At 37.9% G+C, this 14,726-nt stretch overlaps 1 protein-coding gene across 1 annotated transcript in view; it reads right to left on the bottom strand.

Annotated features, from left to right (window-relative positions):
* SETDB2 (SET domain bifurcated histone lysine methyltransferase 2) overlaps positions 1–11,974 on the bottom strand; it is a 93,310-nt gene extending 81,336 nt beyond the window's left edge. The window contains exons 1-2 of the mRNA XM_044668944.1: positions 11,867–11,974; positions 11,578–11,747 (exon numbers count right to left, since the gene is read on the bottom strand). Of these exons, the coding sequence (XP_044524879.1) occupies positions 11,578–11,747; positions 11,867–11,974 (278 nt within the window). The remainder of the gene's footprint in view (positions 1–11,577; positions 11,748–11,866) is intronic.
* Positions 11,975–14,726: the final 2,752 nt, after the last annotated feature.

The raw sequence follows: 14,726 nt of genomic DNA, 5'->3' as shown, positions 1-14,726 counted from the left end.
AACCTTCAAGTTACAGACACAGATTGACAGGCTTCAGTGAGAAAGGAGGGGGTTACTGAGGTACTTCTGGTAAGTTTCTGTTAAGGCTGAACTCTAATGATGTTCCCCTTTTCTTTAACTTATATTCCTCACAGGTCTGATAGAGGAATAAGTAGAAGCTAGTTATCTAAATGTTGAAGGACTGAGAAAGGTGATCTTCTTAAATCTGGCAGTTGACAGGATTTCCAGCTAGATGACCAGACTTGAGCAGTGAGTATCCCCCAAATAATTTCCAGACACAGATATTGTAGGTAAAACTTATATTAAGAAGTAAAAAGAAAAACTAGAGGGGGTAATTAGGGTTTTGGATAAGGAAAGGGTGACCCTGATCTGCTAGGTTGAAGCTGCCCTTCCCCCCCACAGGAGGGGGAGAAGGGCACTTAACTACACTGGCTCTCTTGTTAATCTAGGTTAATAAGAAAACCTTCGAACACTTGGTTTTTCTTAGAAATTATTTTTATAGGCTTTGTATTTCTTTTCAAATAAAGTTGAGATATTTCAATGCTTGTTTATATTTTTAAAATGCTCAAAATGACCCTCACAAATTTATAGGGAGAATTTTCATCTTTCAATATTCAAATAGAAAAAATAAGGCAACATTATAGCTTTCTTGCCCATTGCTGCTGTAAACCAATGACCTGGAGCTAAATTCTTGCCTTCCACTCTTTCCTCTTCTTACTTAAGGAATTCTCACTAACACTAGAGACACAGTAGGAAGAAGCAGTCAGCACAGCAGTGTTTCCTAAAGTAACTTCTTTATCCTGTCCTGAGGCCACTAACCTTATGCCTTTCTGGTCTCTCTTCTACACTCTCATTTTTATAAGAAAGACACAGGGAAAAATTATCTTAACCAAAATCCAAAGGTGGCCATTTTAACACTTTTCACTGTGCCATCAAAATAAATTTGAGAATAAATGGAGATATTATTCTTAAGGATATAGAAATTAGATAACTTTTACCAGAATAATGTGACTAGCACTTTTTAACATTTAATGAATTCAAGTGTTATCTTTTAAAGTCACTGACGGCAAAGAATCTGCTATGTCAAAAAGACCCCAATTTCAATTTATGACAAAATTTCCTTTATGAGACATAAAATGTTAATTAACTCTATAAATAAATTTAATTTGTATACATACAAAATCAAGGAGTCTTCTGAATTGGAGTCTTCCTGTGATGTTGGAGGTAAAATACTTGATTTGCTTTCTTGTTCACTGTCCCTGTCAGTTATATCATCATCTGTATAAAGAATTTAAATGTGAACAAAAATCATATCAACATAAAAACCACTTCACCAGAGTGACTAAAGGTTTCCTGAGATGTACAAGCCAAGAGAAAGACCTTAAGATTAGGCCCAAAAACTTAACCGCTACACAAAAAAGGCATAAAATGGAAAAAATTTAGTATAGGCTTAAATTTGTCTTTATGCTTAATTTTCAATCCACCTACATTATGGAACAAATACTGGGGGCAAGTAAATATCCCATTTGAGCTTACAATTGTAAAATCACAACATTTTTTTTTAAAGCAAATTTCAATTGCTTTAGCTATAACACCATAAAAAATGCCACATCATGGACTGATATTTCAGAAGTGATTATATTGCTCTTTGGGTATCTTTTTCTGAAACTTTTTCTCTCCTAAAATGTGTTTATCTTTCATGTACCCATATCTGTATCTCCTTATATGCACTCTTTTCTTTTTCTGTATCTTCCACCTTTGCATCTGTGACTTCATTTTTTACTCCCCCTTCTCTCCCTCAGCTTTTCTAATACATAAATGAAATATATTCATGTTCATTAGATGTTGCATTTATTCTTTATATATTGTGTTAATTTTGAAAAGAAATGTGTCATATTTTATGTGGTATATTCTCATACCATTTAAGTAATGGAAGTAATCTTATTCAATTCCTTTGTATGTATGTGGATTAAATTGGATTTTTCTTTTATGGTCCTTTAAAATAAGATTATCTTCAACCCAACATATATACAATTACGTTATATTGATGCTCTGGTACAGATTAATCATATAGAAAGGTCAAGCAGATAAAAGAGCATTTGGAAATACATGTCTATCCCCATTATACCATGATGCCTCATGTAGGAGGCAATATAGTATAGTGGACAGAATGGTGACCTTGGAATCAAGATGAACTGGAACTATGTTCTGCCCATGACATCTTGGATGTGTGATCTTACATGTTGATTAACCTGCCATTGACCCAGGCAACTTTCTTATACTCATAAATTGCAGAGCAGGTGCCAAATATATTGGTAGAGGCAGTTTTTTTTAATACCAATAAAGTCAATGATCTGGTTACATGCTCCTCCAATTGTATGCGTATATGTGCACATGTTGCACATATAAGGAAATTTAAGTAATAATTTGAAATTTATAAAGCACTTAAACACAGATTATCCCATTTGATCCTCACAGTAATTCTATGAGATAGGCACTACAGGTACTGTCCTTACTTTACAGATGAGAAAACTGGGGCTCACAGAAGTTAACAGCATTTGCCCATGCCCCAGGACCATTAAGGTTCTTCTGATTCCAACACCAGCATTCCTTCCTCTATACCAGATTGCCTTTTCAGTAACCTTGTGGGCAAAGAAAATGCTTTGTAAACCTAAAAAGCCCTATACCAAATTCTAATTATCATCAAGTTTATTAATAAATTTAGAATGAAGGAATCCCATGAGAGATAAGAAATCTGATATAATTAAGCATAAGAAGCCAAATATGAAACATGAGAACTGCAAAGGTACTAGAAAATAATTAAAACAGCCAGAATTACCTATCTGTAAACAAGAATCTCTTTTTTTCACATTAATTTTTCTGCGGGATATATGTAAATATATTTTTAATACATATGAATAAAATAAGATTTCCAGGTAGATTGTCAGAAATGGAAATACTTTCTGGCTTTTAATTTTAGAATTAAATTGCATGGTGGAGGGTGCAATGATTTCTTTTAAAAAATAATGTCTTCTATTTTGCTTTCATAGTTTAGGGCACAGATTACATTTACATAATTATAGACTAGTGAACTGTATCTTAAGGAGTAATCAGTGCTTTAGGCCCAGCTTGGGGAGCCCCGAGTTCTATTCCTGCCTCTCAGATGGCTTATTATAACCTCAAGGTCATAAAAAGTCATTACACCCTCTGGGCCTCAGAAAAGCAATATTTACTAATAGAGAAATAAATTAAGAGGGATTCGAATTTATTTGTTAAACCTTTTAAAACTAAAAAATATACATCTCTTAGATGACAATAATAGTTTAGTGACACATTCATACTCAATTTAAAAAGTAAATTTCAATATTTTCACCTTTCAAAAAAAATTGTGCAATTTATTTTTTTAAAGAAACAAATTTTCTCTTTCCATCAACGAGATTGCACCTACTACCCCTTGTCTTCTACATTTCAGAGACAGCATTTGTCTAACGGCACCAAAACAAACAAACTAATAAATAAATAAATAAATAAATAAACAGTCATTTTCCTTTAGGGTTATGGATGATACTTGATTGCAGCAGCCTGCTATAAAAGGCAATTGGTACCTAACCTTACAGTGGTACTAAGCTTGGAAATGCTTTTTAAAAATTTCTCCAGCTAAACTAGTTTATAGTCATCTGCATTTTATAAAGGTAGTTATAATTTATAAGAACTTAGTAGATATCAAAATTTTAGTGAAGCTTGATCATATATTCATAATAATTTGAAATAGGGATTACAAAGGAAAACAATTCAAGTCGGTGTATTCTAAGGCAGAAAAAATTTCATTCTGTCTCTATAACCCAGTGTCTTGCAAAATCCCTTGCAGATGGTTGGTGCTAAATAAGCTTTTGCTAAATTGAATTTAAAATTGTCTGGAATTATTATGGTAACTTGCAATTCTAATTAAAATCTGTTCAATATTTTATATTTTCCTTTACATCTAATTAACACTTGAACAAAGCTGCTATAGAAGAAAAAACTTTATGGATATATTTATTTGGTCATATAGAGCTTTCATATCATCCTCATCTAAACTCACTTTAACATGGCCAAGTCTCTTAGAAGTCAAGTTAATTAGGAATAATGAAACTTTATTATAACCTCGAATCTCTCTTTTGTTATTTTATTGGGTAAAGGAGGAAGAGACAGTTCCTGGTGGGAACTGAATTTGTGGGAATCTTCATTTTAGAAAACAAACCATCATCTGGAATAAAATTTTTAAAAAGAACCCTTACCTTCCATTTAGAATCAATACTCTGTATTGGTGCTAAGGCAGAAGAGTGGTAAAAGATAGGAAATGGGGGGTTAAATGACTTGCCCAGGGTCATAAAGCTAGTAAGTGTCCAAGGTCACATTTGAACCCAGGACCCCTTAATCTCCAGGCCTAGCTCTCTATCCACTATGTCACCTACCTGCCCCTGCAAATCAGGATTTATGTGAACTCAGTAAAGTGGATATTTCACTGTATCTCTTGTTGTCTTAAGTTAGCAAATACCACATTAAGGTTGGATAGCCTGCCACATGCAGAAAAAATACCTAGATCACACAAGAATGGATGTTAAAATGTACATATCGGGGGCAGCTGGGTGACCCTGGGCAAGTCACTTGACCCCCATTGCTTACCCTTACCACTCTTCTGCCTTGGAGCCAATACGTAGTATTGACTCCAAGACGGAAGGTAAGGGTTTAAAAAAAAAAAAAAAGAAAGAAAGAAAGAAAAAAAAATGTACATACCTTTCGTCATGAGTAAAGTGTTACTTGTAACTGCTTCATTCACTAGGGTCATGGCTTGGATGTATTCTGTGTTGAAAAAAAAGAAGAGGATGGAGGCATGGGGAAGGAATGTGAAGGGTTGTTCAGTTCCCGATAAATATAACAAAAGGTAAAAAACATCAAGAAAATCTCTAATTTATAAAACAAAACATTTAGGAAGAAACTAAGTTTTAGAACTATATCTGTTCTGCTAGACTGAAAGAACGCTGTTTGGGCCAAACCCAGATAGTTTTAAAGATAATCTGTACATTGTTACAAAATTGTTTTGTACCCTGTAAATATTGTTATATAAATCACAACCCTCATCCCCTTAACAACCTCTCCAAACCTGTCTTAGAATAGGAATAGATAGATAATTAATATAGTGATAAGACAAGATAAGGATTTATTATTTTGGTGGAAAGGGGAACATAAGATAGGAATAGGAAATAGTGATGCATGAATTAAGTGGGACTTTTAGAAAAAGTCCCACCACACAAAACCAGGATACTGTAAGGGTGGGGTATAGGACAAAAAAAGAGCCAGAAGAAGGCCGTTGGTGACAGTTACTGACAGTTGGGACCAGAGAGGATTCTGGGAGGCTCCGGAGGAGGAAGAAGTAGAAGGAAGACTTCTGGCAGAGGACTAAGAGAAGGAGAGGAGAACATCTCAGCTCAAATCCAGTCTTGAGGGCTTCCTGAGGATCTTTCTTTGGACACTGATACCCCGATTCCCTGGTCAAAGGCATCCCAATGCTTCCCACCCAGCAAGATGTCAGCTAAGCTTTGAGACTCCATTTTGGGAGCGATCTCTTAGGCTCCTTCCCCCCATNTGGCAGCTGTGCTCATTGCACATAGCCCTAGGACACAATGATGCATATATGTGCTATGCATAGCCTAATATAAAAATCAAGAGTTTGGTGTGACCATGCACATAGGAAAAAACCCCAAAACTAGACTATAATAAAGAGCTGGACTAAAAACCTACATAGGATATGGGTTCTTAACCTGGGGTTTATGAACTTCTTGGTCTGTGGATATCAGGGGGTCCATTAACTTTGATGGTGAAAATATATTACATCTTTATTTTCACTAATCTCTGAGTGAATTTAACATTTGTTCTAAATATGAAGGCAGATAACAAAACATTCTGAGGTGAGAGCCATGAGGCTCAGTGGATACAGAGTTAAGAGCTGGAGAAGTCAGGAGGTCCTGGGTTCAAATTTGTCTGTACACTTCCTAGTTGTCTGACCCTGGGCAAGTCACTTAACCCCATTGCCTAGCCCTTGCCATTTTTCTGTCTTAGAATCGGTATTAAGCCAGCAGGCAAGGATTTTTTTTTTTTAATCTAGAAAAATATACAGTTCAGATGAGGAAATGGAAACAAACAGATTTTGTTACTACTGTATTAATGTTAATAAATCTTAAATAATGGATTTTAAATTACTTTATCTGAAGAGCTGTTTTTTTGCTAAAGATTACTAAGTATAAAAAGTCTTTAAAAAAGTAAATGATTAAAAAAAAAACCCATAGGTCTCAAAGAGCTCATTCTGAGGTAAGAGATTGTTCTAGAGCAGTGATGGGCAAACTTTTTAAAGAGGGGGCCAAAGGAAAGGAAATGCTCATGTCAGTCTGTTTCTAAGGGAACTCTTTCAAAGTTTCATTGTATTGTATCCTACTCACTGTATTCGTCAGATTAGGAATAATGTCCTGCAGCTGGATAGAACATTTCAGGGGGCCACATCTGGCCCACGTGGCTGTAGTTTGCCCATCACTGTTCTGGGGTATTTTATTAGTCCCAAACCTGTTTTCTCCTTTACTGATGCTCTTAGGAATTGCAGCCTCACATCTCTAGCCAACAAACTCTAAAAACATTTTCTGAGGGTTCTCTTTATTTGTGGCAGACATTTGTGTGAAGGATTAAAAAATTATTTTTGAACAGCTGTCAATCCTGTTGGAATTGTTTGTTGAAGAATTTCCCATAATCTGACAGCATAATTTATCACCCTCTTCTTCTGGCTTGAGGGAAAAAGTGGCAGATGTTGAAAAAAGTAATTTAGACAGAAGTCAAATCTTATTTAAGATTTCTAATCATCAGTTCAGTGACTTTCATTTGAAACCTTCCCTTGGAAATGTCAATTTATCAGTAAGATATTCTGAAAGGAAAAACTTATATTTATGCTTATGCTATGCACTATACTATAAAAAAGCCAATTACCAAAAAAAGGTTATCTAAGAAACTGTTATAGTCACTAATCAATATAGCTTTATTTGTGAAAGTTATTGCAACTTCTCTTAACACTCTTCTGAACAATATTATTTTGGCTTAATTCTCAAAATTTTGATAGTATTGTTATCCCACAATGGGGTTTTGGGGTTTTTTGTCTCTTCTTCCTTTCCCCTTTCTTTCCATAATGCTCTGGCCAAGCCTTCTTTTACCGTTTTCCTTCTCTGAAAATTTGTGACAGATAAGTATAGAATATTCCATCATGTTTTGATCTAAAAGGCCAAAGTCAGAAAAAGACACAAAACCATGAATGAAAGAATCCTGAAAGTTGGTCTGATACCTTTTGTCTTAAGAAATGGTTTGTTTTGTTGGAAAAATTGTTTTCAATTGTGCCTTACTCTTTGTGACTCCTTTTTCTGTTTTTCTGGCAAAGATGCTAAGAGTGTTTTGCCAGTTTTTCCCCTTTAAAGGCTCATTTTAAAGATGAGCAAACTGAGGTAAATAGGATGAAATGATTTGCCCGTGGTCAAATAGCTAGTAAGGATCTGAGACCAGATTTGAATCCAAGGCTTCCTGATTTCAGGCCCAGCTCTCTATCTACTATGCAACCTAGAAGTGGTACCAGATTATTAAACTGGCATGTGGTTTATTACTTTATTTCAGTCTATTTTCTACTTCTATTTGCCCAAATTTAGAGGGAAGAGAAACTGATAAAAGAGCAGGACCAGATATTTCATAATGTTATTCTTAAGACTGCAGGATTGAAACTAGAAATTAAGTGGTCATCCAGTATAACAATTTTATTTTTCAGATGAGGAAACAAAGAGAGGTTATAGCAGGTAATAGAGAAAAGTTATAGAAAACTTAAAGAAAGAAGCAGAAGAGAATAGAAAAGATATAGAAACTTGCTCAAAGTCCCAATGACAGTAACTGATAGGGAAAGATCAAGGGGGTGACTCCAAATGGGGTGCTCTAAATCCTCCATAGCACATTGCCCATTTAAAAAATGTCATTTGGAAAAAGCCTTCAAGTATTGTATCCCTCACCTTTGGAGCAGTTCTTTACAGTGAAGGCAGGGCAGTACTTAAGTCATTTCACTGACCTAATCTTAGCTGAGATCTTTATTCTTGTCTCTAATGGGTCAGATTCAAGAGCTGGGTTGTTTTGTTTTACAACCTTTATAAAAGCTAAAGATAAATAAATGGGTTCAGCATTCTTCTAAAGCTTTCTGCAACACAAAAAAGAATCTTCCTATCCCACCAAAAAAGTATTGGGGTAGAAGGAAGCCACATAAGATGTCCTGGTACCTGAATACTATTAGGATTAATTAGGCTAATGAGGACTATTTGGAGTAACTGGGATCTTAGCAGCTAAGGACAGGGCAAAGAATAGTGGATAAGGTTTCTTTAAAGCCAGACAGAATCTTGGGAAGGTGGCCTGTTGGAATTCTGGGTAGCCAGAGTCAGTTGGGTTTTCTAACTGCTGACCTGCGCAGCAGGGTGTGTCCACGTGTCCCCTGTCCTCCCCCCCCCCCCATGTTTCTGTTTCCTGGAACACTGAAAAAACCCAGTGGCAGGTGAAGGAGGAGAACTGGAGAGTCTCTGGAATAAGTTTATGGGGGAAAATCAACAGGAAAGAGAAAGCAAGAGGCAGTTTTTCCTGTGTGGTGGCTGAGAGGGCCAAGAGCCATTTTGAGGCCTGCTTAGGCCGAAAACCCTAGCGAGGCCGGGAAGGGCTAGCAGTGGACAGAGTGAATAACCGAACTGACTTAAAGCTGAAAGAGACCTGAGACAGAAAGAGGCTGTGTTTTTCCTCTGTGTGGCTGAAGACAGAGGCAGCCAATTTTTGAGGCCTGTATAGGCCCAGAAGCCTGCTTAGGCCAAAAAGCCTAGTTAGGCCTGGAAGGGCTGGCAGTTGGCAGACACTGATTCAAAGCTGAGAGAAATGAACAAGGACAGTAAACTTTATTATAAATAAGAGGATTATAATTTAGCATATTTAGAATAGATCTGGGAATTTGTATAGATTAAGGAGTGATAAGAAGGCTCAGGGTAACCTAAGCAAGAAGCAACTTCTCACAAACTAGAAGGAAGTGGGTAAAAGTGTAGCCCCTCTTAGATTTAGAGATCCTAATCCTCAACCTTCTTTACCTTTCCTCAAACTTTTCCTTAATACTTATTAAATAGAGTTTTTGGTCATCAGCAATATTCCATCTCCTATCTCCATGTTTTTGTACATGCTCTTTCTTCACCTCTACCTCAAAAACCTGAAATTTCCTTCAAAGCTCAGAGTTCAAGTACTAACTCCTTTGACATCTTTCAGATTCCACAGTTTCAAGACCTTCTTGTTCCCTCCATTTCCTTGAATATATTTTATCCATCTTTATGTTTACATCTTGTTTCCCCTGATACAACATAAGTTCCTTGCAGTCAAAGACTGTTTCATTTTTGTTTTTATATTCCTGGCACCAGCAAATGATTAGCACCTAGTAATACATGTTGATTAAAACAAGCATTATGATCACACTAAGGCCCTTCTGGTGAGAGAGAAGGAATGAGTCTACTATGAGCTAAGACCTCTACTAAGCACTTTACAATATTATTTAATTAGATTCTCACAAAAATCCTAAGCGATATATCCTATTAATAATAAATAATCATGATAGTTAGCATTTATTAAGCATTTAAATACTAGCACTGTGCCTTAAGCACTTTACAAGTATATCATCTGATCTTCACAACAACTCTGAGAGTATATCCTATTTTTAATCCCCACTTTACAGCTGAGGAAACCAAGGCAGACCGAAGTTAAGTGATTTTTCCAGGGTCACATAGCTAGAAGTTATGTGAGGCTGAAATCGAATTCAGGTCTTCTTGAGTCTGGTGACTATATGAGTGCTTAACGGTCATTTAATTTAGAAAAGTCATTTTCACCCAAGAAAGACCGGATGTTTGGCACACTGTAGACACTTAATAAACTTAATATAGTATTATATTGTAACTAAAGGTACCAAGACATTAAGATTTCCCCAAGCTGAAATCACACTGCTTTCAAAAACATTCTTTAGTTTTCTTTCTAATGAGTAAGTTAATAATTTTGTTCAACTTACCATTTCTTTCTTCCATCTTTTGCAGTAGTTGTTGTAGTCAAACTCTTCAGAATGAGATTTACAGGTATATCAAAGGAAGCACTGACTATAGTTGGAAAACATTACTTGCATCCAACTTTGACTTCCATATTCCCTCCTCCAAAGCACTGGCAGTCATGAGATAACATTTATTTCTTATTTGATAAACTCTGTCTGATGAATTTTCAGACTGGAAATCATGATATAAAAAACCATAAGATGTGATTAATGTTCAAACCTCATGTGGAGTTTAATCTTCAAATTTTACTTCAAAGGCTTGATCAGAATTGTAGGCAAATTAAATAGGAATTTTCTTCACAATGAAAACATTTTCATTCTTTGCATCCATGAATCGGTAAAACACTATATGGAAAACAATGAAAAAGAGTGCACATTTGAAAATATTAATTTTTTGCCATCTTAATTTTTCAAAATAGCCATTCAACTTGAACACTAAGAGGTTTTTTCCCACCAAAAATAAATGATATACTTAAATCTAGACTTCTAAGAAATGGCAGGCAGATTACTATAGTGGATAATGCAACCAACTTGAAATAAGAAGACCTGAGTTAAAATTCCATTTATACTAACTAGCTATGTGACTACAGGTCACATACTCAAACTTTCATCAGACTTCTCAAAGCAACAGTTTCATCTGCAAGAAGAGTATAAGGATACTTGCAATAATGCCATTACAGGTGTTATCCTAAGGTCAATACCATAAGGCATTATGAGCATTATTATCATTTAACCTGTAGTTCCAGGTTAACCAGAAAAGTGCTATTTAATTTATAAAATACAATTAAAGACCAAAACAATTTTATTTTAATTTTTTATGAGCTTCCAACTTGTAGCCAATAACTTTAAAGTACAACTTTTTTTTCTCTTAAAAACACCAAAGCAGTTAAATATATGAGAATAACTACTGTTTCCCCTTCAAAAAATAAAACTTGACAATTTTCTGATCAGGTCCCCACTGCTATACTTAATGGCAGAAATATACCTGTGAGAAAAAGTAACTTCCAGGTTTTACTAGTGGGTCATCCTTTCCATAGGTAAGATTTCTTTATTATGTCAAACCAGATGCACTGACAAAAAAGACGAAGCAAATTCTTCTATCAATCCATGCATCTTGTTGAGTCACCAACACCAGACTTGAATTGATCATGCCTTTTTCACCACTGTCTGTCCTTTGACTAATACTGGGGCACAAAGACTGTTATCCCTTTCCCAGAGACTCCTCTTTGTCAACAATTAAATGGAGAATGTATTCGTTTTGCTCTACACCTTTTTGAAGGGGAGTGAAGCTGGGCTACAGGTTTCAGTTGCTGAATCAAGGCCTACAAATAATACCTTCACAGATTTGACTTTTTTAGTTATAAAGCCTGGGTTGGTGAAAGGAGGCCTTGGCTGAGAAGGCAGGAGTTCACCTAGTCCCTGTGGGATCATAGCTATAGATCCCAAAGCTCCTATTTTGTTTCAACACTCCTAGACTTCGTTCCCACGCCCCAGGGGTTTTGGGTGCCGGCGGCCCTGGCTCTTGGAGCAGGACTTCAGTCGGCCGAGGCGCAGCCTCCACCACACGTGGGCTCAACCCAGACTGTAGAGAGGGAAGACAGGGAGAGGTAGGGTGTCAGTGGGGCCCACGCGCCTCGGGACAGGGCAGCGCAGGCGCTGGGTGCTCCTGCTGCAGACTCACACAGGAGCACCCCACCCCACCCCACCCCCATCTGGCCCACGCCCCCAAGGGCCGGCTGCTCCTGCTTTTTCCCCAGCTGCCCCAGGCCGACCTCCTCCCTCTTCCCCAATAACGGCCACAAGCATCATGGTCCCAGGGACAGGCGGCGCTGGAGGAAGGACGACTCCGCAATTCGGTAGCGGGGGAGTCTTTCCGCCGCCGGGTCGATCAAGGTGCCTAGTCTGGCCACCTCCATCAGACCTGCGGCCTGGCTCCCTGCCCAGCTTAGGGGTTACTGGCTCAGGCCTTCCCTCCACCCCTCCGGCACACCAGGAGATTTCCTCAACCTTTTTTTTTTTCTCAAATACCTGCCGGATACCTACAATCGCTAGATTCCCGCCTCACCGGGAACGGAACACGCGCTTCCGAGCGTCCCCGGGTATCCCTAAGGCTAAACCCGAAGTGGGCGGAGTCTGGGTCTTCTAGCCCGCGCAGCCGAGAGAAGCAACCATTGGCTATTCTTCCCTTTGCCACACCCCTCGGCCGGTTACGTAGCGACTTCAGAAGGTAGCGGAAGGCTACTGTCAACTGTCGATCTGGATCCCTGTCGTGTGCGCGCTCTCCGGCGCCTCATTGGCTGCGCTCAGTCTCATATTGTCTCGCGTTCCAGGGTTAAGCCAATGGCATCGGCCGCAGTCGGATAGCCGGCATCCTTGCAGCGGTGGCGCCTTCGCTCCCTCCGGTAGGTGTGCGCTGCCATCTTGTGTGTGGCATTGCCCCGGGGGTAAGGGGGTGGGGTATTTGAGAGTCTGAGCTGACTGAGGAAAGGTCTCCTTGGCTACCGTGCCCTCCTTCCTGTTGGAAGGGGAATGGCACCGTTACCCCGGGTTTCTCATCTTGGGAGGGAGTTTGGCAATGATGGAGATCCATCCTAGCCTTTAGTTTCCCCGTCTTGTTTTGTTTTGGGTAGGGGGTAGAATCTCCATCCTGGGCCTTGACCCAGCTGATGGGCGTCCATATCAGAGAGACGTTTGCATACCTAGTCTACTGGCCGGCCAGCCTACCTTCCCGTGGCCTTCCAGAGTTCCATCGTCATGGTAATGCGAGAATGAGAACGAGGGAGAGTTTTTTCCCCTCAGTAAGACACCTCTGCTTGCATTGTTATTTTTAGGGCAATTACGTTGGCTTTTGTTAACGGTCTTGCTTGACCTCTTCTTAAGTGGATACTGGATTCTAACCTCAAGTTGTATCTTAATCACTCGCCCTTCTTAACGACACAGGCATCCATCCAGCAAATGTTCTTCCAGGCTTTTTTTTTTTTTTTTTAAATCAAACTACTCTTGCTCTTTACAGGGGGATGAATGTCCAGGAGGTTGAGATGTATTGAATCACCCACTTCTGTGGGATTGCTGTGGTTTCTGCCCTGATAGCCAGTAAATCTCCAGGCTAGGGGAATTAATGCATCATGGGCTTTGACTCTGATATCTGTGACATACTTTCAAACCATCAGTACATATAGAGTCTAGGGGAAGTTGGTCTCAACCTTAGAGTACACATGAGGCAAAGGGGTAACATTGATCCTGGAAGTCCTTTTTGTTAGAGTCCTCAAGATATGCCCCTTAAGTTTACTATAGCTTTTCTGTTGGGCCTAAAGCTTGAAACTTGCCTTCCCTCTTTGACTTTGTACTTTGTATACAGTGACAAGGGATGTATAATGGGTTAGATTTTATGTCATTTGACTTAGCTTTTAAGATCTAAGGTGTTTTTTTTTTTTCCTTAGAAACCTCTCACACTTCTGAGCTCTTTTCTCAAAGCACCATTAGAAATTTTTGAGATTGATTTACTTTAAGAATACATATGCAAAACCTGGCCTCAGCCACTTCCCAGCTGTGTGACCCTGGGCAAGTCACTTGACCCCCATTGCCCACCCTTACCAATCTTCCACCTATGAGACAATACACCGAAGTACAAGGGTTTAAAAAAATAAATAAATAAATACTAACTTATTCATATATATATATATATATATATAAAAAAGAATACATATGCACATTGTCGGCTATGAAGGAGTGGGGAGGTTTGGGGAGAGGGAAAGAACATGAAACATGTAACTGTGGGAAAAGATTAAAAATTTTAAAAAATTTAAAAAAAGTACATATGCATAAATATAACTGTGGAGTCATCAGATCTGACAACTAGACTGATGAAAAACTTCATTGTGCTGTTCTTAGTTTTGGCATGCAGGTGGAGGTGAAGATAACTATCTTATTACATTGAGTTTCTGTTTCAATTATTCAAGGCTAGCCAATGATCCAGCTGTCTGATGGTTTTTGGTGACAAGGACATCAAAGAAAGCAAACAGCTGTAATAATAATAAAGAAAAATATAAATTCTATCTCTTGGGCTAAAAGGCTTCACTTTCAAGAATTCTTTGTTCAGATTTGAATAATATGCAGGAATGTAATGATGAATTTGGGGAGTATTGAAAGAACCTTGAGTTTATATGCGATGATGTATCAGTGGTGGGTATTGCTGAGTAACAGGATTCTGGAGTATAATGCTCTAAGTTATGGAGAAAATTTTTAACTGAAAATATAATGCTTTTAATGTTGAAATTGTGACTACTTGCATGTATTTGCTTATGATGCATTCATGTAACTCAAGTAGTTTTCACAGTTGCTATACCTTTGGATGGTTATTTTATAAGTAAAATTGATACCACTAAGATGCTAACTAGGATTTTATAATTTACTTACCTCACTCCTTTCCCAGAACACTCCCCAAGCAAATTTTGAATCTTGGTACTACTTGAAAAATCTGTAAACTAGAACTTATATAAGTTATTATACTTATTAAAACTTCTTGAAACAACATTAAATTAGGAGTCTGGAGACAGAGACA

Source organism: Gracilinanus agilis, chromosome 3 (assembly GCF_016433145.1).
Source record: "Gracilinanus agilis isolate LMUSP501 chromosome 3, AgileGrace, whole genome shotgun sequence".
Classification (NCBI taxonomy): Eukaryota; Metazoa; Chordata; class Mammalia; order Didelphimorphia; family Didelphidae; genus Gracilinanus; species Gracilinanus agilis.
Note: the sequence above shows the minus strand (reverse complement) of the source record. Positions and strands in the feature narration are given on the sequence as shown.